General features: G+C 37.0%; 1 protein-coding gene across 2 annotated transcripts in view; it reads left to right on the top strand.

Moving 5' to 3' along the window:
* The window catches only part of LOC117209702 (rho GTPase-activating protein 7), a 351,526-nt gene that overhangs the window by 107,908 nt on the left and 216,103 nt on the right, over positions 1–27,515 (top strand). Inside the window, exons 3-7 of one of the 2 annotated variants that reach the window (XM_033451991.1) lie at positions 15,035–16,627; positions 17,142–17,316; positions 18,106–18,345; positions 19,215–19,454; positions 20,435–20,628. In XM_033451991.1, the coding sequence (XP_033307882.1) occupies positions 15,035–16,627; positions 17,142–17,316; positions 18,106–18,345; positions 19,215–19,454; positions 20,435–20,628 (2,442 nt within the window). The remainder of the gene's footprint in view (positions 1–15,034; positions 16,628–17,141; positions 17,317–18,105; positions 18,346–19,214; positions 19,455–20,434; positions 20,629–27,515) is intronic. The other variant, XM_033451992.1, reaches the window with a different exon arrangement.

Below are 27,515 nucleotides of genomic sequence, written 5' to 3'. Positions count from 1 at the left end.
GGCGTAGCGGAACGATATATTCCACGAACGTACCACGGAAAGCAATGATTTATTCGTGTCCAGTCTCGGTTCCATACGTGACATAAGGTTCCGTGTGAAAGTCTTTTAACGAGGGACATTGTTCTATGGGAGGTGTCGGCAGCTAAAATGCTCCGAGCATGCACCACGACGCCCGTAGCTTCGAAACCGATAAGATACCGTTTACCATACGTGTACGCGGACGCGCCTCATATGCGGAACGGGGAACACGTGCTGTGACCCATTAATACGCACCCAAGGCTCGGATCCGTGGTTGCGCGCGTATATCCGTGAGCGCATCGCAGACGTGCCGCGCAGCTTCGATAAAACCAGATCGATAAATAAAGCGAAGGGGATTCGAGATTTTTACCAAGAAATCTGCAGCGTAGGCCGCGATCCTTTTGTATCTGAATTCTATATGAAGAAATGGATACCAGGTTTCGATCGGTTTGGAGAAAACAGAACGATTATTTGCTTCTGTCGTTCGGGGGTGAAATAAAAACTTTGGAAAGATAAGCGAGTAGGCGGATATTTGGCTAAATTTATATCTGCAAAATGTCTGGTATTAATCTTGCAACTTTAGATAGCAGAAGAACGGATTTGATGTCTTATTTATTCATAAAACACTCAGTGGCCTAATCATCTGCTTTAACGTTTGAAGAAAAATTTGAAATTAATGTTCCATCCGATAACTGACGTCACTCTGAATTACTGCGAGTTGATTATTATTGTACGTCTAATGGGTATTTTAGCTGCATTATCCGAATGATAATACATGTCTATTTATTAAACTATTCTCTTATATTACCAATAATATGAACAAATTCTTTCCTCCACGTTTAAGCGGTTGTCCTTAATTCCCACGCGAACGAATCTGCGAATCATCGCAAATTGTCAGATAAATAAAAACGGCGCGTATAACGCAAGAAAGGACAGACGCATTCTTTTTCCACGGTGACAAAAAGGTGTACCTTATTGGTGACCGTGACAGCAAACAGCATAAACCTGGTACAAATACGAAAGGAAATGAAGAAAGAAAGAAAGAATGGCACACACCCCAAACACTTTCTCGTCATGAAGAATCAAGAACGATGATCGCGTCATGTCAGGCTGGTCATTATACGCGGCCAGTGAAGGGTCGACCGTGCAGCTCTTTCAGCTTTCTATCGGCCATCGACGGAAATTACACGTTGTATTCCCTTGTGTTACGAGGTACGCCGGCTATAATCGCATTATGCTTCTGCTCTGCCATCAGGAAGGCCATTACATGCAACCGGGTGCGCAAAAGAGATCGGAAAGAACTGGTATACATAATCAAACAAATGCGCTCAATTGCAGAGTTTGTAACACATTCTGAAACCGATACACGGACCGGGGTTTAAGGTCAATCATTGAAAAGACTTTTACGTAATACTCGCAGTTGAAAGTATACTTTACATTTTTAGTTGTGGCTGTCGGTGCGCGCACGAGATGATCGATCTTGAAACTGAGCACGAAATTTAAGTTCCTTCTCCTTCGTTGTGTAGCTTCTGTGTAATATTGTTTATTGAATATTTCTGGATGGGAACGCGAAATGTCACGTTTTCCGGTGATTTCCTGATTTTTATATTGGCGAGAAAATGATGGTATTTTATATTTCTATTATTATATATAATATTTTCTGAAAAGCTCTTGTTAAAAGAAAAATTTCGACAAATCATTCTAGATTAAAGAGCAACCACGTTATCGTATCTTATATTTGCTCTCGACATTATTTATATTATTCTATCTACCTGTGTAAGGTGTTTTATCGTTACGAAGAATCAAGACGCATCAAATGATTTTTCTTCGATTTTTCGAACACTGAGTATTGTTTCACCGATGAGCGTTTAATGGCGTTTTATGACAATGCTGATATTCATAAAATTCACAGGCCGTCTGTTAGGTGTAATTTCTGCACGTGGTTAATTAAGAATAATCGTTATGCTTTATAACATTTACCGTTATTTTATCATCGCTCTTAGTATACAGTGTATCATTTCTGTTTTATAAATCAACGCGTGACAATCGAATTATTAAAACTATAAGGTGCTTGTTACTTGCGAATCGATTTTTTTTGTATGACAAGGAATGCAATTATTGTTACATGGAATTTCGAGCACCGCGGAAAAAGCGATCGTTAAACTTCTCACTATTTGAACAATTCTACTGTTTTATAGAATTCTTCACTGAAAACCCTACAAGTCAATTAATGTTTTTTGACGTATCTCGAAATCAATAAAGTGATATACGTAAAATAAAAATAGCAAGGAACGAGAAACATGTTTTTAACAAAAATTAGAAGCAATTGTTAGACTACAGATACTTATGCAATGTTATATTTTCAATTTTTCTATAAATATATAATCTTCCAAAGTCCAGTAATTATTAATCAACTTAATATCACAATCATATTCGATATTAATATTAATATTTCCAGCATAAAAGTATAATTCTTTTAACGTTATAAATTAATGAAAACATAAATCAAGCAATAAACCACGAAAGATTGTTCCTTACAAGAATACCATGAAGAAAATTCTTAGACCTCATTATAGCTCCAAGAAAGTCGTAACAACAAATTTCTAATCACTTACCTATCGTTACTTAATGAAAAAAAAAACAAACTCTCATTCCTAATAACAGATATTGCATTCGATGAAAGAAGACTAAAAGAGACTTGCGATGAAACCGGTCAAAGGTAAATCCTAATAGGAAACTCAAGTGAAGATCTGTCGGTGCACTTTCATCGAAGTTCCGGTTTGATATAGACGCAGATGAATGCAACCACGATCGTCATAAGGCTGTTTTATGGTCGGAATAGCAATAAAATATCATGATATGACAACTGGTGAAAATTTATCGACGAGATTCTTTTTCCTCTCTGGTACGATCTTCGTTCATCCTCGAGGCGAAAAATATCGAAAGGAAGGAAAAAATGCTGTTTCATGTATCATGCCAACAGGTCACACGGATCGTGGTCTCATTTGCCTAGGGTACTCGAGAAATTGCTTCGAATTTTTATTTCGTGACGGTGGGAAATGTGCAATTTTACCATTGCTTTCAGACCATCTTTCGTTTCATGTTTCATGGATCTTGTTATATTATTTCTGCTTACGACCAACTTTTATTTAAAAAATTTAAATACTTGCCGTATAGAAGTATCGATTTCTCATTTTAGAATTTACGACATATTTAAACTAGGTTGGTGTACACTATATGTAATGTTATTTCTGCGGAAGGCGAATTTGATAGGTCAACATCATCCGTTAGATTTTTCCTGTTATCAATTATGACCCACATTAAATCAGGTGTACCCAATATTAAGAAGATTTGCAATAAAAATATCTAAGCCTTCACATTATTGGCAGTTTGGATGTAAATTCTCGAATCATTGATCATTAGAAAGCGATTATACGTCGTGCCATTCGTTAATTGCCTTCGATGGAAGGCAAATCCATTGAAGACACGCAAAATTGTTTCATGTTATGTCCATTCGACTTGTTTTTGGACGTAAATAAAAAGTTCATTGAATTTTTATTCGTGTTTCACGCAGCACAAGTACAGAAGACAAGGAAGAGAAAAGAAGAAACAAGGCAAATGATTAGAATTTTCTGGTTCTCTTTAGAATTCGTTCACTGTCGTTGCAGTTTTCGCATTTTTATCTTCCAGTTGGCAAGCGTGACTAAACGTGGGTAGCCTGGTTCATTGGATGAACGACATAACGAAAAGGCAAAGTGAAATCCAATGGATTTTTAGCCGTGCGTGAATTGCACGATTCCATGGGGGTTTTCAACGGATTCGCTTCTCTGTTGTCGATCGATTTTTCGTTTTACAATTTGTGACCCATTGTTTTCACCCTGATATTGAGAACATCGGAGAATGCAATGATAATATAGACCTTTGGCCTTTTTTTCACCTTCATTTGAAATTTCGCAAAATAACATCGAAATACATTCATATCGTTATAAAGACGTAATTGGAATTATATGAGGCAGTTGCAATATGTATGATTAAGTATGTGATCCAACACATCACACTATTCTTATTTCTAATCAGAAAGTTGAGAGAGTTAAATTGAACTTCAGTTAAATCTTCCATTTAATTTCTAACGAAGCAATTCGTATTTCCAAAAGAAATTAAGAAGTTACATCTGAATTACTTATCCAAATTTACTTATCCAAATGCGAACTCCTCTTAAGGGTAATGAGGAACTTTAGTAAACACCGAATATATTAACTATTTGTGTCTCGATGAGCAAACCAAACAAAAATTCGTGTATTATAAAGTTAATATCGCTAATACCATACTTTAAAACAAAAATGTCAGCCAGTCTTCCAAATACTAAGAAACCCCACTTGCATTCCTATTTCTTTTTCTCCTTCATAGCCTAAAAAATTTTCAGAAACTAAATCTTTAAAAACTTCATTAATTCATATCAAAAACCTACAATTTATGCTCCCTTTCGTAACTTAGAAACCAAGCTACCGTTGAAGAACATCACACATTTTAAAAATTCCACGCACTCCAAGAGCAAAATCAATTAACCGAAAGAATTTTCTGAACGAGTGTATAGAAAAAAAAGTACACTTGCATAACGAGCAGAAACTGGCTTTCGTCGCGTTTTAGCCGTGATGGAACGCGAGCGGATCTCGAAGACACGATGACGCGCTTCGCTCGTGTCCCCGGAGTAAATCGCGTTCCAGTTTCGTTTCGAGATTTAGAACAAGTGCAACGAACGTCTATACTACTGAGGATTTTCTTGCGTGGCGCCCCGCATTTAACGATATAATCGACGGTGCTGGACACGAGATGTCGATCGTTCACCGAACATGGAAGATTAATGTTTCCACGCGAACGAATGAGCGTTCGACTCTTCGACGACGCGTGTTCCTGCCTGGAATGCGTCTTACGTGTCGCAACTTAAGCTCGAACGAGTTTCTGTCTCGCTTATAAATTTTAGTTGCCCCTGTAGTTGGGAAACTGCTGCTTGAAACCTTGATTTGCTTTGACTAATTCCGTCCGTGTCGTTTAACGACATTTTTATCTACCAATTAGTGTAGGTATTTTATTGGAGCATAATTCGATGTTGTAACTTTTGTCAATCTCCTGCAGTGTATGAGTTGCTAGTTTTGAGTGTGTGGGGCTGATGGGAAGATCGATAGTTAGCTTAGTTCTGGATATATTGAGTTAGCCTGAGAATCTGGTTGGATTCTCAAGTTTTGGGACCTCCTTTGAAAGTTTCGTTTTGACTACAACACAAATGACGTTTAGTGTCTCCTGTGATTAGAGTACCAATGACTATGCAAATTTTTGTTTTTATGAATACAATTAAGGAAATATAATACGAACAGCATGTCCACTCTGGATATTTTGTTGTATTATGTGCACACATGTACATTTTTGTATATTTAAATATTTTATACAAACGTCCATAGTCTAATTACAAGAATGTACGTTCATAAATTCAACCAGAATTTCATTCCATTCTAATTCGGATAACGAAAACAATGAATTTCTATGTTTGAAGATCTGTATAAACTTTCCACATCAGAAAAATTCCACTGTACTTTCTTCTTTCTGAATATTTTCTAGTCTTGTTAATCTTATCAAACAATACTTCCATGAAATCGGATTGACACTGTTCTTACGAAGATTTGAACTAAGAATCCATAGAAATCTCGACAAGGAACCCATCTAGAGCACAAAATTCGTTTATCTACCAATGTGACGCGTGATTCAGATCACGTCGAGGCCAAGCGTCAAGATAGAATTGATCATCAAAATTCAAAAGCTTGCTACAACGTTCCGATATTGTACGTTCGACGAGCAGGCGGCTTTCATCGTAGAGAAAAGAAAAAAGTTTCAAACGTAGCAGGTCACGGGCTGGTAGGACGAGTCTCGAAGCGATGATCGTCGCGTCCCTAGAGACCGAATGACGTCCTAGTTTTCCAGAAACGATCGTGCACAGCTTCGTCTTTCTGTATGCCCGCGAAGGGGAAACGGACATTCTTGATTGAAACGTATGGTACGTTGCCGATCGTCGAGAATCAGTCGTCATCTGTTGGTGAAAGTGTAATGAAAATATCATTTTCTTGCGCAAAAACTCGATCAAGAGGCCCCATTGGAAATGTAGTGCAGAACGACGGCTGCGGTGAAATCATTTTTCAGTGGTTGATGGAAATTTAATGGACGTTTTCTTGCACGTTGAGTAGGATTGAGCTGTCATGCAATGATTCTGTTACTGGGACAAGCGGAGTTAGTCGATAATTTATGCGCCGCTATAAATCCTCTAATATTCATTTACCGGAAATTAATGTTCTGTTAAATCGGTGATTATCTTTCGTATTAATTCAATTCCTTTTTACCTCGTTTTGCTGGTAGGTTGCTGTACACGAGTGTAATAAAAACACGAAATTCTATTTGATATCAATAGTATCATCGAAATCTCGAAGAATAATATCATCGAAAATCATGCCTTTAGTCCAATTTAACATTTCTATAGTCATACAGTTTTATAACATAGTCATACGGTTTTTATAACAGTTACAAGAGACCTATTTATATCTTATTTTTTCGAGAAAAACGGAGGCAGCTCTATATCTAAATAACATTAGAGGTCATTTGTATCAAATAATTATTAGAAGAGAAAAAGGTATAGATTTTTAGCACTCAATAGAAACGTTTACTACTATTGATATTAACTGCCTATATATATTTTCAACATTTTTATATCCTCTGAAACTGTTAGAAATTGTCATCTCTTCAATTAAAAAGAATGTCCCGATCGTAAAACCCTCTTCTAAACGTACTAAAAACAACTTTTCACCAGATACAACCAGGAATCGATAAAAGACATGCGATTATAGGTTTCTATGCGGCAAATCGTAACGAACATACTATTGGAAGAAAGCACCATAAGCGAACCGCGCATTAACGACGATATAAACGTTTCCATGCGGTTTGATAAATACGCTAACGAAGGTGCTAAATTAAGCCGTGAAAGTAAATAAATTGCGCTAATTGCCGATGTATACAGGTGTCACATTGAAAAATTCTATTTTCTCCTGTTGGAAACGGTGTTTCTATACCTTTTCTTTCTTTTCTTTTTTATCTTTTCTTCTTCTTTCGTGAAGCTTGCTTCGGGTATGATGACACGGCCCCTGGGAAAATTTCGCGGAAACTAATGACTCGGGAAGCGATCGGTGTCATTAGCGGCCACGCTGTCTCTCTGTTCACCAGTGGACGTTAATAAAAACTCTAATGGACTGGTCGATGTTGTATATTGGTGACTTTGATGCGGTTCTCGTACACGAATGACTCCTCACAACCGGATTCCGCTTCTTCTAACGAGCGTCTCCGGATATTTCTTTATTAATTTTTCTTTGTCGCATGCCAAGACCGTGGCGAGTTAAAGGAGGCCGATTCGGCCCGACACACGGTGAAATCCCCGTAGACATTGAAAGGTCACTTCGCGGTCTTGTCTTCTCGTCCTCGGACCTCTAATTATTTCGTTTGTGTGTTACTCGAATCGGCCGGTGACTGATGCATTACATCCTCTTGCAGGAAGTTTCACTGAATACTCTCTTGTTATTTCTTGTTATCTATATCTGGGAATTCGTGTAACGCCTGTTTGTTAGCTTTTAGAGGCAATGGTTTGAAATTGTGTTGAGTATCGGTGTATGATTTCTCAAAAAATATGAAACAATGAGACAGCGAGTAATAATAATTGTATATGTTACTGGACTAACAGCTACGAAATTAATTTAGTGTGTAACGGGTTAAAAATTTATTTTATTAAAATCTCAAGCATTATCTGAAACGTGAAAATTGTGTTGCCAATAAGCGAATAAACAGAGATATTTTTCATAGCATAAGTACATATCGTTAATTTATGACGTTGTACAAGTAGGATCATTGGCACGCATTCTCAGCGCGAGCGTGTTAAATAACGTTTATGTTAATGGGTATAGGTGAGCCAATATCCTTCGAGAGAGGTTAAGATATTGCCGTTTCGTAATATCGTCGACTTTGTAGGCGTCTCCCATAATAGCAGTATGCCTAGATATCTCTATTTGTGCTCAGCTAAAGGCGGAAATATACAAGCTCGATGAAGAAAAATATCGCGCAAGTCGTGAGTACGCCAATACGCGGTGATGTACGAGCGGGACCGTGGTCGCTAATAGCGATCAGGACAATGGTGTATTTAAAATTTTATCGTTTGCCCAACGAGCACCGTTATGAATCACGTACAATCGTGATTTAATAACTGAACGCGACTTCGCTCGCCAACTATTTCATTCCCCCTTCCAGTATTCATCTTATAGCTAGAGATGGGATTAAGTATGTTCGTAATAGGTTCGAATCTGACCGAAATGTCTGGAATATGTTGTGTGTATTTTGAAAGAAGGGAAAATGCAGAAGGGAGAAGAAGAGGGAAAGAAGGTACAGGTTTGGAATAGAAAAAAAAGAAGAAAGGGTGGCAGAAGATGCATAGAAAGGAGGTAATAAATAAACTGTAGATGCTTATTCATTTGCATGTATGTGGAATTTAGAAGTGTATAGATATACAGGATGCAAAATGCATATAATGTGAAAAACGCGCTCACTATAAGATTTAATATTCGCGGCCTATATCGCAACGAAGAATGGAAGAGAAGGAAGGGAGAATAGGTAAAAGGAAAAGAAAATAGGAAGAAGGGGAAATGCATGAAGGTATGTAAGGGAAAAAAGAAAAAAGGAAAGACACAAAGAATGACAGGAAGGAAATAGGAAAAAAGGTACAGAAAGTTTCTTGGTTGTAAGGAGACCTTTCCTCCAGGGTTAAAATAAAAGAAAATTAATATATGCTAACGTAAAACTTTCATAAATACTCTACGTCTCGAATATACTAAATGTCTGATAATTAGTGATAGTTAGTAACGAACTAATGCTTTTTGTTAGATTTTAAAGGATAAGATTAGTATTTAGAAAGAGGAAAACTTAATGGTTTGAAAAGAATGTTTGAAATACCGTTACAATGCTGCCTTTATGCACATATAATTGGTTTTAATTTCGTTTGTATAATATATTACCTCGTGTTTGCACTTTCCCCCTTTTGATAGAAGAGACTTTCCTTTTCGCTTCTCACATTTGTCGCTACAGAGAGCAGGTTGAATTTATTTTCTATTGTTCGAACAGCTGCAAAGGGGCTTCGAAGCACCCTATGGCATTTCACTTTAAAATTTATATCCTTTAATACTGCAGCTTCGAACGAAGAGGTTTTCAATCATTTTGATAGGTCCCACGGTAAATTGAAAAGTTAAAAATTATTATTCGAGTGTATAACACTGGTGCCTTATACAATCATAAAATATAATAAAATAAAATATCGAATCTTTTATGTCTCATAACTCAACTTGTGCATTACGATACTTAAGCAGATTGCAAAGTGCATTCTGTGAAATTCTATATTTACTTTCAGTTGCAATTGTTTATAGAACATTTATTATTGAACTTAATAGAATTCATCTCTCAATATCTTATAAATGTTTCCAATCGAATACTTTTATTGGTTACGCATTGGTATTGAAACTTTAAGGTAGATGGTTTTATTTCACCGTGGTTTCACTTATCCTCTACCTAACCACAAATTCAAACGTTCAATTTGAACGTTGATTGCAAAAGACAATTAAAGGAAAGTCGGTCGTTAAAACGGCGCAATGTTTCCACTGTCTGACACGGAAGTGCTTGTGAATCGTCTTGATTGGTATTGCATTTAATCTCAACCAGATGCACGCCTACAATCGGCATCGCGATTCCATTCTAATATTCTCCATCCATAATGCGGCCGCCAGTGCATTTATCAAGCTGATATTTATGTGAAAGCTCGGTTCGCGTGCTTTTAGCGACCGTTTTCTTCCTGCTCGAGATTGCACGGATAACGAAGTGATTAGAGAAACGTCCGTGGAATTTTCTTGCGCAAGGTGGTTATTTGCTTAATTGCTATGACAATGACTGTCGTGGAAGAATAATCTTAGTCATAAGAAATCTTCATATTCTTCGTGTAGTACAAGATACTTTGATGGTTTTCATTCGAAATAAAGTTTATATTCTTTTACTTTATTTAAGAATAAAAAAATAATTTCTAGTTATCTTATAGATATCTAATGTAACCCCAACCTAACCCCAATCTAGTTATCTTATGCATAGATGGATATTAATACAAGGCCATTATTTAAAAAATTGGTTAATGTATGTAAAGCCCCTCTACAATAACTCACGTTACATTTTTCTGTACAGTCGCTAGGCTATTTGTTGCCTATGAAACATTCTAATACAATACAGGCTCTTAAAAAAAGAAATCATAAAATTGCAACAAATTAAACAATTCATCTAATTACGATCAGCCTGTGAACATCTCTCATGCCGTAGCGATGAAGTCTCGGCTTTCGATCCTATCGCAATAAAACCATAGTTACTTCTCTGGCTGCGGGTTCGCATTATTATAACCAGTCTGGCGATTAATCATCGAGCACGAGCTTCCCATTGTCCTGACACGGGTGTTGCATTGTGCGCCCGAAGCCAGCAGCTGACTTACGTGGGACAACGGAATATAACTATCACTGCGTTGTCCATCGGATTCTTATCGGTGACTAATCTGTACTCCAATGTATCTATCTTTCTACCGTTTAAACGATCGCACCAGACCACTAATTCTCCTTTCGATGCGTCGCTGACGCAACTGCAGCCGCTTAATTCATGCATCTGACCGCAATTGTCCATGGAAACTACAGTGAAACTTCGTTTGTCCAATTTCCATTTACAGTGAAGCACCATTTCGCGATATTCCATTTATTTTGCGTAATGAAATTTTACAGTGGAACTTCATTTCTTTGTTAGAAAATATTCACGATAAAATTTCATTTATTTGGATTTTATCTGCTGGAATGAAATTGTAGGTAATTCTTAATTAACTCGCTATGCGTCCAGTGAAATAATGTATAAAAATAGTATAAATGCAATATTATTGAAAATGTGGTAAATTATAGTATCTAAAGTACGTATTGTTTTATATAGGTATAAAAATTTATTAAAAAACAAATAGTTTCAAAAACTAATTATACAAATCGATGATAATAGATAGAAAGTTTGGCTTAAGAAGCGCAATAGTGCAGTAAATATGGTACTTAAATTTCTTCAAACTTCGTAGAATTGTATAATCTACATGGCAAAAGAATTAGTAACGAGAAAAATATTAAAAGAAATTTTTGGTATTTCTTTCCATAGTCATCATGTTCAACGACAGAAATGAATATTTTAAGTTGAGTGAAAATCTTGCAAAAATGTTAGATAACCCTTAATGTTTCAATTAAACTCCCGTCGATTGAAGCTACTTATTTGGATATTGTGAATAACGAGGAAAATCAATCAAATTCTATTAGGTACACGAGCTGTTTGTTCCACGATAGGTTCAAATAAATAGAATTCTATTATAATCTGCTTGACAATATATAGTAAATAGGAGAACGAGGTATTTGAAACGATGGAAGATAAAACTGCCAAGAAATCTTATAAAATGGAGCAAATCCGATTAAAATATTAATTTAATTTCCTTAATTTTTTTCCAATTCTTTAAATTTCTTTAATTTCTTTTTAATTTTTTTTTTTGATGATTAAATTTCATCATCCAAATTTCTAGCTCAATAATTCGAAAGCGATTGAGAAACAGATTTCCAAGAAATCCTTCAAATGCTACAAATTCGATTAGCTAGTGTAATAATTAGATTCCATTCAATATAAGGACGAGTGAATGGCAATTTTGCGATGAACAAAATTCACGTACCAGATAACACGATCGAGTCCAACGAACGAACCAAAGGTAGGCACTTATATAGTCCGCTTCTGAGATCTCTCGATGTTAAAATACCGTCCATCCTCGCAGCAGGGATTGCAATCGATATCATCGAACGATAGCGCCATTGAATTGGCCGTGTGTCGATCGTAAGCTCGTATAAATTGAATTTACAGTTACTTAAAGATAATTCGAAGTCCAATTCCGACGTATAAGAGAATGTAATTAAAATCGAGACGCGCCTTCGTAACGGAATAAATACAAATGAAAAGGCTCCTTTGTGCAGGTGGAAAAAGAATTCACGGTGAAAGATGCGATACGAAGACGATCGAACGAGGAGAGGCAATTTTTCAGTTTCATCTCGAGTTCGATGGGTCCGCGTTGCCGGCGCATTAAAAGGATCTCTTTAGAAGGAACGCGTGCACGAATATTATTCGCTCGTTTGATTAATGATAGACGCGCGTATCAGCACCTCGGTATCTCAGCCGCGAGATCACAATTCGACCTAGCCGCAAGTAGGTTTAATCAAGCTTTTCATTACGCGCGCCATAGCGAGCAAAATGCGTGGTTGATAGATCGCTGGTACGTCGAAGGTGATGCGATCTTTTGATTCGCTTATATTGACTATAAAACGTGAGTCAGTCGAATTGCCCTCGAATAGTGTAAATTCAAATTAATCTTTTTTGTATTAAATTAAGTTTGTGAAAACCTACGCAGAGCAAATTTTATTAGCGTAATAGGTAGATTCTAGATATTAATGCAAATTCCGGTTTTTATGAACCGGTTTTTATATAGAAACAGGACTTAAATAGACATTCGCTTTACTCCTTACTCTAATCTTTGCTTCGACGCTGTCCACTATAAAACGTGGATCTGTGTATGTATGACTATATTACTGAAGGGGTTGAACAAACAGAGCATGGAATACGTTTCTCTAAAGAAATATATAACGATGCTTGACATGATGCAAAATGAAAATATTACTGTACTAATGAGAGAAATGACTATTGGGTCGACGAACAAGCATTCGGCGGGGAAAAACGCACGAGATCGATGCGGCTCATTGACTACTTGTAAGTTCTAAAATTGCATGTGGATTCTATTACAAGTATGCAGTTAATGATTAATGAGCTTGGAACAAAGAAAAATTTTTCTTATTTTTATTTCATTTCGTTGCTAGAGATACTAGCTTCTCTAGTGTTTCACTTTAACGGTTCGAAAGTTTTTGATGGATGGAACCTTAGCCTCGTTCGCACTAGGTGAAAATTAACAGTTTTGACAAACTGTCAAAACCTGGAGAGAAAGTTGTATCGAAATGTTTAATTGTAGGAAAATAAATCGTGTCCTACATTTTGAACATTTTGTAATTTTTTTATATCGAAACAGGTAATTTTATAGATTGTGTATTTACATACGTAAAATACATATTATATTTATTAAAATGTAATTTATATATTTACTTATACAAAAACATGTAAAATATCAGAAGTGAAGTTTGCGGTATGGTATTGCCAACATATAAAAAGTAAGACACGAAGAAATTCATTCAAATTTCATTTCTTTATGACTGTTAAAAAATATGAATTTGCACAAATAGTTGCACTCTGTTACCTTATCAATATAAATAAAAAACACTCTACGAAAATAGATTCATTTTTTAAACCATGAAAGTGAAAGCGACTTAAAAATCGAAATATCGGAAGTAAACGCAAAGCAGTAAGATCCATCAGAGTCTATAACTCGTGGCGATGCAATAAATATCGTTTTCAGAACGTGCAGCGACGTTGTATTAAAATCAGCAACACCAGTTACACGTGAATTTCATGTTTCCACGTTAGCGGCGCGATACGTAAGGTCCTCGTTACAGCGTTTGCCGCCAGCTAGACACTATATCATCATTAACCGGGCAAGTTCTCCACCATGCCGCGTTATTATCTCTTACATAACCTTTTTAACTATTCGAAATCACTTCTATTACGGCTGGTACGGTGTCATGAAACCGAGGCAACACCGATCAGTAAACGCGTCCATAAGATTAGCAGGCGTCGAACGAGTAGAAAAGTCGAACAAGTGTCGTACAAACTGAACAGGTTTCTAAACCGGTGATCGAGGTTAATTGACCCTTGTCTACGGCGAAGATCAGCTCATAAATTAGAAGCATCACTTTCTATGGCCAGCCGTAAGCTAACGTCGGTTGAGAATAATGAGAAAAGAATAACATTCGTTCATTCGATTTTTCGTTCTACGACGTATATTAGGATCATCGAGGCTCGTGTCGTTACTGTCAGCAACATAACTACTTCATTATAAACCATTTTATACGCGTGTCGAACCGATTTCAACACTAGCTATTTCAAACGAATTAGTTCCATTTCTCGCGTTAAGATTTATCAGCGATGGTAGCCGATGAGATACCGACGCGTTGCAACTGGAAGTTTTCTTTGCTTTCAAGGATTAGAAATATGTACATTGCACAGAGTAGGAAACTGTATCTAGGTATATAGGCTGTTATTATCTCCTCGACGTTCAGCCTGCAATCTGTATTCGATTGTGATTTCGTTAGCTGACATTTCAGTTTGACGTTCTATGCGAGGCGCTGTTATTAAGTTGCAAGACGCACCGTTTCTCCGGATATTAATATTGATCTCTGACGGTTGCTGTAACATAATCGAGAGAAATGAGGCTCGAAGGATTTGTAATGCCAATGTCGATCTCATCAACTCTTCCTACGGCTATGTATATGCCGTACATGGTTTCCTTTCATTTAAATGTCGTTGTTTCTTCGCTGTTTTCGTGTCTGGCGATGATAAGTTCATTCTACTCGTTACCTTCTCTGATTGTATTCTTGCCTAGCGAAGAGGTATAGTAACAGGGATATAACAATATTTAAAAATTAATAGAAAATGGTTTTTGGATGGTGGTTGAAAAGTTCAAAAAGTTATTCAAATCGCTTCAGCCATGCTGATTTATTCCAGAAAAGATTGTTTGTAAAATTGTGTCTAATGAAAATTGTAATATTTCTAAGAAATTCATCGATCTTAATTTCACCAATCTCATACTTCCAATTATCCATAAATATTTGAAAACAAACCTCCAAGGTTTTCTCCCACCAAACATCCGTTGCCCTTAACGTATCATTAACGTACTCTACTTTCTGTTCAACAGGAAGAGATTGGTGAAATCATCGAGTCAGCGCCGTCGACTCCCCTGATCATTACAGGCGAGCCGAAGTATCCCCCACAGACGGCGCCGGTGCAGGCAACGTGCTACGCGACGACCGATCTGTGCAACGTGAAATCGCTTCCCGCAAAAAGCTTCGCGTTCAGACGACAGAACTCCGCTGGCAGGACCAGCAACGCCGTCGAGGACATCGGCGAATGGTCGAACTTCAACACGATCATCGCGAACGAAATCAACGAGCTGACGAAAGAGCTGGAGCGGAAGAGGAACAAGGAAGAGTTGAGGATCGTGCAGTACAAGGAGCTGTTGAACGAGTTTGGCATATCGGACAGCGAGAGTTCCGTTGGAAGCTCGTGCGAGGCGAGCACCGATCGATCATCGTCTCGGCCGAACAAGGAGAACCGTGATCGACGAAATGGAAAGTTGTTCAGCGACGAGACAGCCTATCGCTTCCTGTTGAGCTCGGACTACAACGAGCCACAGGATCGGATCGTTTCCGCGGAGAACGATCGAAGAAAGAGCGGAAGCTTACCCGAAGATCTGCAACGCATCATCGTTGCACATAGATATCAACGAGGATATCATAGGGATGTCTTGAACACCGACTACGACCAGCCAAATAATTCATCATTTACGAGCTTCATGGAGGATCACGGGCAGATCGATCGAAATACTTCTAGTCTATCGTCGAAACTGGATCGCGGACGTGCGGTGGAGGAAGAGGAAGAAGATGATTCGCGCGCCAAGTACCTTGGAAACAGTTACGACCAACCAAAGAAACATGTAGAGATAAGTTCGAAGACCAATGAAGAAGTCGATGAAAAGAAAACAGTTGGACCTTCGCAGATCGGCTCGTACAATTTGCTCGGTATCGACATGGATAAAGACGAGTCGAGCGCGAAATTACCACCGAGACAGCGGTTGGACGCCCACAGAAAGACTAGCCTGCCGATGAATTTGGCGAACCAGAAACGGAGGAGAGTGCCGAGATTGGCTAGAATTCGGCGCAACGACGACCAAAACGCGATGGATCCCGACTATGACCTGGATGAGGATAAAATACATTTGCCTGGACCGAGGTCGTTGGACGGTAACGGGCCTAAATCGGCACCAGTCACGCCAACGGAGGAGAAAAAGTCCCCATTTTCGAAGTTTCTGTGGAAGAAACATGCGCCTGTTTTTCACGAGAATACAGAGGATGTTGTTCTCGTCAGAGTCTCCTCGTTACCTGATCAAGATTTTCTTCATATGGAGAACGACACGTTGCAGGGGAAGAATGGCCGAATCAATTGCAAAGGTCTTTCGAAGAAAAGAGCCGTTTCGCCGTTGACTTTACGTTCAGATATATCGGCGAAAAGATTGTCGGAGTCTGATAAGGATGTGAGACAAGTTAGTCCTGTAGATTTGAAAAAATTCTCGCTTTCGAGATCGAGAGGGAACGACGTAGGTGTTAGCTGCGATCTTCCGAAAGACGACCACGCTGGTTCAATAGGAAGCGTCGATAGTGGAAAGTTTGATCGAGTGGAGAATGTGGACGTGAAGAAAATATTGGATGAACAGAATTCTAGATCTGGTTCGGTGAGCATTTATGAATTTTTGTTTTCTTTTTTTGAAGATTCGTTTCTAATATCATGAGCTATAGTATGCGTCACATTTACTTTCCTTTTTATTCATAGAACTACGATATATCAATGGAACTATCAAACCTATCAGAATGATAGGTTTCGGAATTTTTGTTTTTAGGATTACCGCTAATATTAAAATAATATTTAAAATTGATATTATATACTTTTAATTATTTTATATACTTCAATATAGCATATATTATAGTTTAATAGATCTGATGTTGGTTTTCACAAAAAAATTTTATATAATATTTTGGACGTAGTTAATTTTCAATAATTTTACCAGCAATGTTTGAGATATTAATAAATATAGACACGCGAAAGTGAAATTTTGAAAAATAAATGTTCAATGAGTCGGAATTAGATTTATTTGTTCGATGAGCACCGGTTGCAGAAAGTCGACGGTAGAACATTACAGGTAACAAGATCAAATCTGTGCTTCGAGTAACGAAGTGAAACACTTTCAGCTACCGATTTCTCTTCAATCCCTGTTATCGAAGATCCGAAATGGCTCTGGTTCATGCTGTCCGAACAGCCCACCGATGGATTCGCTTACTTGTGCCGACATGGCGACGCAAACTTCGCCAGCTATTTCGAGAAGTTCCAGCTTCACATGGGTCAGTGATTGTGACTCTCCACGAGGTAACTCTCACGTTTATTCGAGCGTTCTTCCTGCTTCGTCAAGTCGTTATTTGAACTTCTACTTCTGTCCGTATTTCACAACTAATAGCCAGTGCCAATAAAACACGATAACCTACGGAAGAAGTGAATTTATAGCATGTTCTTTTCTTATTTATTTATGGCTACTTTCAAGATTTCATTAACTAATGTTATATACGTATATCGTTGATAGCTAGAAGAGCGATGCAACTCAAGAAAGTGTATTTTTCAGGAAATGGATTTCAAATAGAAAGTATGAACTAGAAGAACATTGTTAATTATCATGCTTTATCATTTAGGAATGAGAAGATTTCTTTTCCTTTATAAATTATCTATTAGTATTTCAATTCTCAGATTTGAAGATCTCTAATAAAATATTGTTTATTCGTAGTTCATTAATTGAAATTGAATTAGAAATGAGTAAAGACAAATCACACATATAAATACGGTATATCTTATTTTTGACAAAACGAGCTGCAAGAAAATATAGTAAACTCTAAATAAAGCTTGAAATGGTATACAATCCTGTTGATTTACAATAGATACCAAATTCATCATAATTGTCCGTAATTACAACAATTGATTTCATAAACCCAGTAGAAACAAAAGTTAATCATGTAATTAGCCAGTTTTCATAGTGTTAACCTGTTAATCAGTTTTCATCCTCAACTACCAATCGTGCGTTCATTTCAATGGCAAAAATGTAAACATTAAGAAATGGATGTTTGCCCGATGGATTTATTATTCTGGTCTATAAATGAATGTTCGCAGCTGAATCGCAAATGGATTCGCAATCGTTGCAAGACGAGAGCACATTGGACCCTGGCTCGCCGCAAGACACCGTGGACGACGACAATAGATCGTCGTCGTCGTCGCAAGATCTTCTGCAGAGCATGGACGAGATTTCCTCCGGAAGCCTGTCGCCGGATACGACTGACAGAGCATCTCCGCTCGAGAGCGGCATCGGCACCGCCAGTCCTCCTAGAAGCACCGATCGACGGATAGTTAAGCGTAAGTCGATTATTGTTTCTCCAAATGAAATTATGTATTGCGTGCACTTTCCTCGAGAACGTCGTTCTTAGCTATTTAACCGTGCAATTTGAAATGTTTTATGGTTTTTGTGTGTTTCGTCAAAATTTGCATGAATTAATGCAATTAGTAGATTATGAATGTTTATGCATTTATGAGAAATTGTAAAATGTGAAGAAGTAAAGAATATATACAATATACGGAAATATATAAAATATCAAAGGTATAATAATCACTATAATTTTTCGTGAATGAAATCTTTTCTTACATTTCTTAGTTTTGTTCATAAAAACTTGAATTTGCATAAACATTCGCAATCTCATAATTCTAAAATATTGAGATAATAATAATTTGTACTATTAAAAGCCTTGATACCGGGTTATATGGCAGGTTAATGTTACCATATAGTAAAGAAAGAATCAGTAGGAGGTTTTACATTAAGATTGGTTTTATTATTATTAACATGTTAATAAACTTACTTTGATAAAACGGGACAAAAGCATACTCATCATAACGAAAGCTTATCTTCTTTTCAAATTTCAATCCTTCGTTCTCCCAAATATCCGAATCACAAATTAAGTTATCTTCAGATCATCAACACATCTTTCTATTCCAAAGTAAACTGACACTTCATATATAACAACTTAATATTTCATTTAAAATTCCAATGTGTTATATGTTTTCCTACATTCGCCTATGTCCATAAAAAGTTTCTACAAGTGTTTAAATACTTTGGTGGGCCACTACACATTAACTTATCCTCGGATAAACATATCTTCTATACTAATCCAAACACGCCCGAACACTCAAGGCTTCATTGCATCATCAAAGAGTCATCTTCTCGGTCACAGCCCCGTCCTCCAGCAAGTGTCACCGCAAAGAGACCTGGGAGAGGATCCGGCGGCGGCCATCGAAGTTGAACTCGAGGAACGACAAACATTCGCAGGACGTGTGGATCAAACGCGAGAGCGTACACACGCAGACGAAGGAAATCGACGACCAATATTCGCAGGACGCAGTGGACAGCAGCAGCGGACTCGACGACACCCTGCCGAGGATCAAACCGCCTCGGCCGACCAATTTGCCTCTGTGTGAGTTTCATTAACGTGCTATGACGCGTGGACGGCGCTAATCGCGCCTCTAAACACGTCGTGCATTCAACGGACATGCAAATTGCACGGTTCCAATGCCGCTCGTTTTCGAGGAGACAATATTCTGCAAAGTCAAACACCGCTTTTGTCCTGTCCGTTTGCGAAGCAATTAACCGAGCCGCAACGTTTAATCGAGGGAAAAATTCTTCGTCGAGCTGGGGAAAGGTTTCGATGGTAATCTACGTTCCCCTCCAGCGAATGCAAATAGAAAGAATCTGCGACTGTGGGTATTGCTGCGTGAGATGTAATGAAGGAATAGGGGTGGGGATCAGTTGTGTATACATATTGGTTAAGTAGGAAGGTTCTTTAATAAGTTTGTAGAAATGCTGTGTAATTATTCTATTATGTATTTCTGATTTTTATTGAAATGGCGATGAGTTTCTTGGCTCCAATCGTTGACTACAAGGATTGTTATAAAGTAAAAATTTATGTAATGTTTGTATATGTACAGTGAAAGCTAATTAAGAATCAAGAAGAATATAAATAATAGAATTGAGTATGAATAATGGAATAGAAAATGAAGAGAAGAGAAGATGTGTAGATTTCTATGAAGATAGAAAAAGGAAATAAAGAGACGTGTTACTGTAGTAATTAGTATACATATGTATAATACTTTCAGGAGGAATGATCAAGTCCATTTTCTTAAATATTACATATATCATCACCAATATTACATATATCGATGCACCATCAATGTATTAAAAATTCGCCTTGTTATTCATAATACTCATATTTCATAATACTCCAAGATCGTCTCATATTCCTGTAAGAACTAAAGCTTATTAACTGTTTTGTGATCAGTTTGATAAGTCCTTCTTCTGATTCTTTAAAGCGAACGATGTGTTTCACAGTAACTACGTTTCGAGCGTTCTGTGACAATTTTCATGAATGAATAATTTGTTTAATATTTTATTTAACAGGTCTGTCCACTACAGCGAGTAGTTCGCTAAGCTCTGGAGAATTACTGGAAACACCTCCCAGAGCCCCGTCGTCCCCTTCCGCGGCGAGTCTTCAACTAAAACCGGAACCCCTAAGTGTGGAGATGGGCGGAAAGAGTAGCAGCGCACCCCTGTTGGAGAACAACGATGTGGAAAAGACGAACGGGAAGGTGCCGGTAGGTTCATAAATCATGTAAAGTATATATGTCACATTATGATATGTACCTAACTCTATCCCTCTGTTACCTAATTCTATCACCTCAAATTTGAATTTTTTTCATAAAAAATCTATCGAAGGAGATAATTTTAATCAAAATTTTACATAATTAGGGAAACAATTTCTCTTGTTCTATGAATAGAAAAAGTTTTGTAGTTAAAAATCTGTATTCAGGAAGTACATTCTCGTATTGATTGATTAATTTTAAAAGTATTTATAGATAGCTTTTTGGGATATGATGAACATGAAGCCCCATTGAAACGGAAAAGATACGTAGTTTGTTCAAATGACGTACGTTCCTCGTAGCCAATCGAACCGGCGCGCGATCGATCAACGCGAACATATCGATGATAAATAACAGCGTTCAGTCGGATAAACTGACAACTGTTCGTGCGAGACAGCAGCGTGTCCTGCTCGAGATATTCGTTTAAATATCGATAACAAGCTCAAACCACGAGTCCGTGAGTAGGAGAAGTAAAGTTCGGGGTTTTAACCGGGAAGAGTATCGTCCTAGCTTCAATAGGAAACATTAATCACGTGGCAGTAAAGCGTGTATGGCATTTGGCATCGAGATTACCAAGCTCAGATAGGTTGCTCGGACTGTTACTCCGTTCGGTGATCCGCGCTTATGGGTCACCATTAGTCTCTGCCCACGTGAAACGTGTACGTTGCGTGGCATTGACCATCGCGAACACGGTATTTGTATTTTACTCGCTGTTGTAGAACCGCGTGTGCAGCCCGTGTGGGCTGACGGAGGCCATCGTGAGATTGACACTTTGTTGGCACGATGAACCTTAATTTCCCTTTCATGACAGGTATCTCCACCTGCTACGGGACGAGGTAAGTCGAATATCTTGCAAATTAACCGATTCACCCTTGAATTGAATCAGCGAGGAAATCCGTGATCTTGCATCCATTCTCTCTTTACTTCTGTCGTTCTTTGCCTGGTCCATTTTGCTTTTATATGGATATACATTGTGTAACTTTGTTGTATTAGTTTCGACAAGAAAAATACAGGAAATTTGCACTTGAGATGTATTGTAACCTGTCGGTTATTCGATGGGAATAAAGATTGTAAAATGTCATTGTTTTTTTATTCTGCAAACGTCTTTCATATTTTTCTGGGAATAGCTGTTAGAATCGAGTTTTAAAGTGGTTAAAACAGGAATATACCAGAATATATTCAATGCAACAATTTTTAAGTGAAATAAAATGAAATATATATGAGGTTAGGCAGAAGAAAGGTTATTTCTTTAGCTAGGTGAAAAATATAGCCGAGAGGATCAATGAGCAACGAAGTACGATTGATCCTAAGTGTGAAAAGAGTCTGTAGAAACTGCAACCGACTAATTAACTGTGAAAATGGTCGACGGAGAGTTTAAAATTAGCCAGCAGCTCCGGCAGCTATCGATCCCACTATTTTTGCTGCACGTTCTTCTTGTTTTCGAATGAAAATTGCATTCGTTTATTTAAGAGATATCCATGTTTCAAATTCTACACGTTCCGGTCATTTGCAATTTTAGTGAAAAATCAATAATACAATTCATACAAAATGTCAGATATTGTTCTCTCAAAGATAATATTAGGCAAGATCTTGTAACTATCAGGACTTATAAAAGTTCTAAAAATTATCAAAAGTTGTGCGAAATAAATAATTATAAAATAATTCCAATAAATTACGACGAATTAATAAATTACAAGGATAGGAATTAAGTACGCTGTCGCAATTTACAAAAATATCAAATATCCAACAAATATAACAAAAGATAACAAAGAGGATAAAAGATATTTCTATTGGCATGATTAAAGATCGACCGATAATTTGGATATAAATTTTCCATGGATCAAATGTAAAAATAAAAGAACCACTGTACCATCAGTGATTCATCTATAATCGACAACTTATCCGAAAGATACATCGATGATCCGCGAAGTAGGTGGAGATACCCGCCGTGAGGAGAATTAAGCTCATCGGGCTTACGAAATATCAATTGTACAATCATTGTAGATACTTATTATCGTATGTACGTTACAGTATTAAAGAAAATTTGATCAATTATCGAGATATCGAATATCAGCAGCCCTGCTGCGAAACGAAATTTAAGACCTTTACCTAGATCTCCCTAAGATCTCTCTGTTAGAAAAGTTTTAATTTTACAACAAGCATTGATAGCATCAGTAGTCCTCGATAATCTTTCCATCTATAATGCTAATCTTGTTCGATGCCTTCCTGTTTTAATGCCCGTAGAGAACGTGCAGTTTCGAACTTGTAATTGTAATTTGCTTGACTTCTAGATTGAGAGCTACTTCATAGATTTTCCCGAATTGGAGATCTTCCGGTAACTTTTTAAATAAGAAGAATTTATGTTCTGTTATACGATGACCGTTATACAGATAGATAGTTTGATGTTCTTCGACATATTTCTAAATATCGGCAAAATGTGCTCATATCTGGTTTTACGAGGTTGAATATTAACAACGAAAAAGATTTAGTGGAAATATCCAAAGTTTATGCAATATTGCCCAAGATAAAGTTAATACGAATAGCTCTTAATTATTTCGTAATAACGTAATATCTTTTCCTGATAAAAGACATTTGAAATCCATCGTATCGAACAAAAATTGTACATCGTTGCTCTATGAAATATTCTTCGTCATGTGAAAGAAAAAGAGTGATTCAAACGTTCCTGCGTGTCCTAAGGGATGCAATAAATTCTCGTTCGTTGACGCTGTATGAGCAAATAGCGTGAGGTAGCTCTATATTTATCCGGTGGACCCTCTCTTTGATATCATCGGTCCCGTGTGGTTGCATCGCGATCGCGCAATAGTTTGTCGTGAAATCGTTTCACGACACCACAACGAGTCACATGCTTTGGGTTCGACTTCTTCTTTGAATATTTTCGCGTGCAACCGTGTATTGAATAATAGACGGACGTAATTTATGGAAACTTCAGCGCGACCCGGTTGGTAGCGCTTTTAACCTCGTGGTGGATGTCCGGTGTACGTAAATTGTCCAAGGTCAGCCTCCATGCTTTGATGCTAAAAACGACCCTTCGCATCGATGCACAACCACAGCAGCCGATATTCTGTGTTTACCTCGGCCATTTTTTACCCCCTCCCCCCACTGCACGACAGAAAATAACATTCGAATTTTTAGCACAGAACGTGGAAGTTTCGTTTCCCACGAATGGTCCTGTTGATATTTTCCATGTATTTGAACAAGTAACATTTGTTTCTGCTCGATGCTGTATGTTCGAGAAAATAATACTTCTATTTGTTTCCATTGTAATAGAATTTGGTGCGCGTTTGTCAAAATTCTATCTTCTAGAGGAAGGATAGAAAATGTTATTTTGTATTATTTACTGTATTTTTATCTGCTTGAGGAAATATGAAAACAATATTTCTCACAATTCGTTAAAATTTATGAGTTTAAAGATAAAAATAATAAGTATAAATTTTCCGTGCTATACATCAAAATTCTAATTGTTTGAGGAAAAATATAAAATAGTATTTCGTACTATTTATTACGTTTTAGAAAGTTGACGAGCAATTTTGTAGCAACTTTAAATACACTGATACACATTGTGAAAGAAATTTTGTTTATTCCGCTTGCACGAGTGGAATAATAAATCATAACAACATACGAATTTACAACATTTTCTGTTTGTTCGTACGAGTTTTACTATCTTTCGATAGAAAAAAAAGATTGGATACAAAATTTGTATCCAGTTGAGCGTTATTTATTCAGAATTTATTGATCAGCTCGCGGCTCAATATATTCAGTGTCTATAAATCACGAATGTATCCCATTGTTACGTTATGGAGTACAAATTGTTAATCGGTTGGACTGGTTTAAAAATGGTATTTTAGTTGAAGTAATATTTTTGGTTTCTCGAGGAACAACATTATTTATAGTTCCAGTTCGTGATGCAGCTTTTAATAAATTTTAAGTTGCAAATACAACATTAAAATATATATCATTATTTTTACATGATTATTCAGATCCATGAGTTGTATGAGTTGCATTAATACGACAAACGTTCATTTTATGTCGTTAAAAAAATTCGAAAATTATATTTACTGCAATTCATGGCTAGGTGAAAGTGAAAATACCTTGAAGATAAGTGGAGATTATAATAAATGCATGAATATGATTATGAAATATAAAATTCAACAAAAGTTTTCACATAAGTGATTTGAGGATGTCTATATATTTATGGGTGATTTAAATTTACAATACAAAAATATACTGCATACTCAAACATACCTGTTTAACCGTAACCGTATTTCACAGGAATTATAAAAATAATATTAATTTAGAAATTGCAAAATGTCCTAACGAAAACAAGATATTTCTAATTACAATTCCCAAACAGTAAATTCGTTAAAAAATTAACTTATTATAAATTTTCTTTTTATTATTAGAACATAACTATTTTTTCACCCACTATGTGCATTTATGTTCAACATTTTTACACTAAATCTCGACTTGACGTAGAGACGTAAGATAGAAGAATTCTAGAGGAAGCTTTATCAAATAGTTTTCGGTAGAGTTCCGTTGGTGAATGCGTATTATCAATGAAGTGTCGATACACGAGGAGGTAGTTTGTGCACGAGTGAGCATCATTGCCTTGGTAAACATACATTTCACGATATACACACGTATGAAGGATCGGCATCTTGGTGGTAGCGAGTGATCAAAGCTAATGGAGCAGCGAGCCATGTCGGCGTATTAATCGGTTGGCATCTCTCATAGCTCTAATAACCATCGTGTGTGGGTTGTACGTGCAAAAGGCCCTTAGGTAGAAGAGAACTTCCGTCGGACAGCGAAAAAATCATTGCACCTGTGATGTAGCTGACAAGCTTTCAAGTTGACCAGAAAGTACGATAGCTAATCTTACTTTCTACTTTGACACATGACGGTCCTAACCGTAAATTAATGTGACTCATTAGTAGAATATTAATTACGGATCTCTTAGAATATATTTGCATTTCAAGCTACATAGAAAGGAGACCACGATTCACATTAATTGAAAATCGTATATCCTTCTTATCCTGTCACAGTTTTCGAGTTTTTATATCCCCACTTCACTTTTATTTTAATAAACAAGAAGATTCTTAATGTTTTAAGAAATATAATAATTTCAATTTTGCTGTTAGAATGTTTTATTCGACACCAGATGCACACAAATGTTCGCACGATCTAACATCGCGCAATTAGATAAGTGGTTTTCACAATTTTATCTAGCCCCATACAACTACGCGATGGATCAGGCAGAAACAGAAACAAATATTTATCGAGAAAAACCGGTATCGATTTTACGATTTCGTTCGAGGTTGAAGTTAAGAAACAGAGACGAACTTTAACGTCTACCAGATACTTTTTTCCAGTGTATGCTATGGATCGATGTTCGCAGTACGGTAAAATAGGACGAAGAAGAAAAACGTGTTAACAAAAACCTGGAACAGGAAATAAATTTCCTTGATCAGAGAATTTTATCGGAATTCTTTTTCGAAGTTATGCAGCTCGTAAAGAAAGAAACGCACCGCCTATTGGCTATTGTTCGAGAAGTATTTGCAACGCTGCTCCCGTTTCTTTTTCCTTTTCATAAATACAGCCGCAACATGTCGAAATTTACAATCCGAATGCGATTAACAGTCCAGTTTATCGTTTCGTATTTTGCGGTGAAGGACAATTAATTTCGTCACATTCGAGCCATGTTGTGCAGACATCTTAAACCTTGATTTTTCAATATGCAAACACGAATGCAATTGTAATTCGCTCGTAAGGTCTACACACTGTTTTAACCGGAAACTAATGGCATTACGTCTACGCTGGTGATTTTGATATAGCATGGCTGAAGTTTCCATTGATTTTAATGCGATATAATATTAGATGCAATATGGCGATAAACGGCGATGCAATATGCAATAAATACGAGTAAATACCAGAGAAATTTGCTACATTCGATATCTCTTTAAAACTTAGTTTTATCGGCATGTTGGAATTATGTTATAATTGTGAGCAAACTCAGTGGTATTTTCTGTATCAGATTACCTTTCTGCACTGTTTCTTTTGATTTTTAATATATTATTATGAATATATATATATACAAAATTATTATGTATAATTATTATAATAACAGTATAAAATATTTTGGAGATCTGTATAAATGTAAAAAATTATTTTAAGATTGAAGCAACCAAACGAAACAGTTTTGGAGTCTCATTTTCTATTCACAGATTGTTCACTGTATCACTTCCCTCAATAGGTATGCTGTTGCGACACAAATTATTTTCTAATATAACACTCTACACGATACCACGCAGTCTCTATATTTTCCTCAAAATCTAATTCTCAACGCTTACGTGGTTCCCTCTTGTCACGACTAATAACATTCATCCCTGTGAAAAGGGAGCGCTCTTTCGCATCGGTTCTCTGTTTTCCTATGTGTGTGCCTTGAGGTTCCAAGTAAAATTAAACTTCTTGAATTCACACAGGTCTACAGCGTTGCATGAATAAAATTCAGTCTGACGGTATCTCATTCTTAAGTCTTAAATTCAATATCAACACATGATTTCTCCAGCTTTTCCATGAAAAAATGTCGTCTTCCTCTACGTTGCCTTTTTTATGAAATTATCTGTACACCACGCTAATCGATGAAGGCTTCGCAGCAGTATGGCGTGGATAAGGTCATGGCCGTTCGTTTGTTCTGATGCTCTGTATCGGACCGGCTCGATATCTTGCATGTATGTAGGTCATGGTTTGACCTCTTCGCTTCGCCCGTTTCCCCATTGCTAAGCGTGTGTACGATTTTTCCCTTCTTTCCCTTCTAAAACACGCCC

Source organism: Bombus bifarius, unplaced genomic scaffold, assembly GCF_011952205.1.
Source record: "Bombus bifarius isolate JDL3187 unplaced genomic scaffold, Bbif_JDL3187 scf7180000008190, whole genome shotgun sequence".
NCBI lineage: Eukaryota > Metazoa > Arthropoda > Insecta > Hymenoptera > Apidae > Bombus > Bombus bifarius.
The sequence above is the reverse complement of the archived record's forward strand: the minus strand, read 5'-3'. Positions and strand labels throughout refer to the sequence as shown.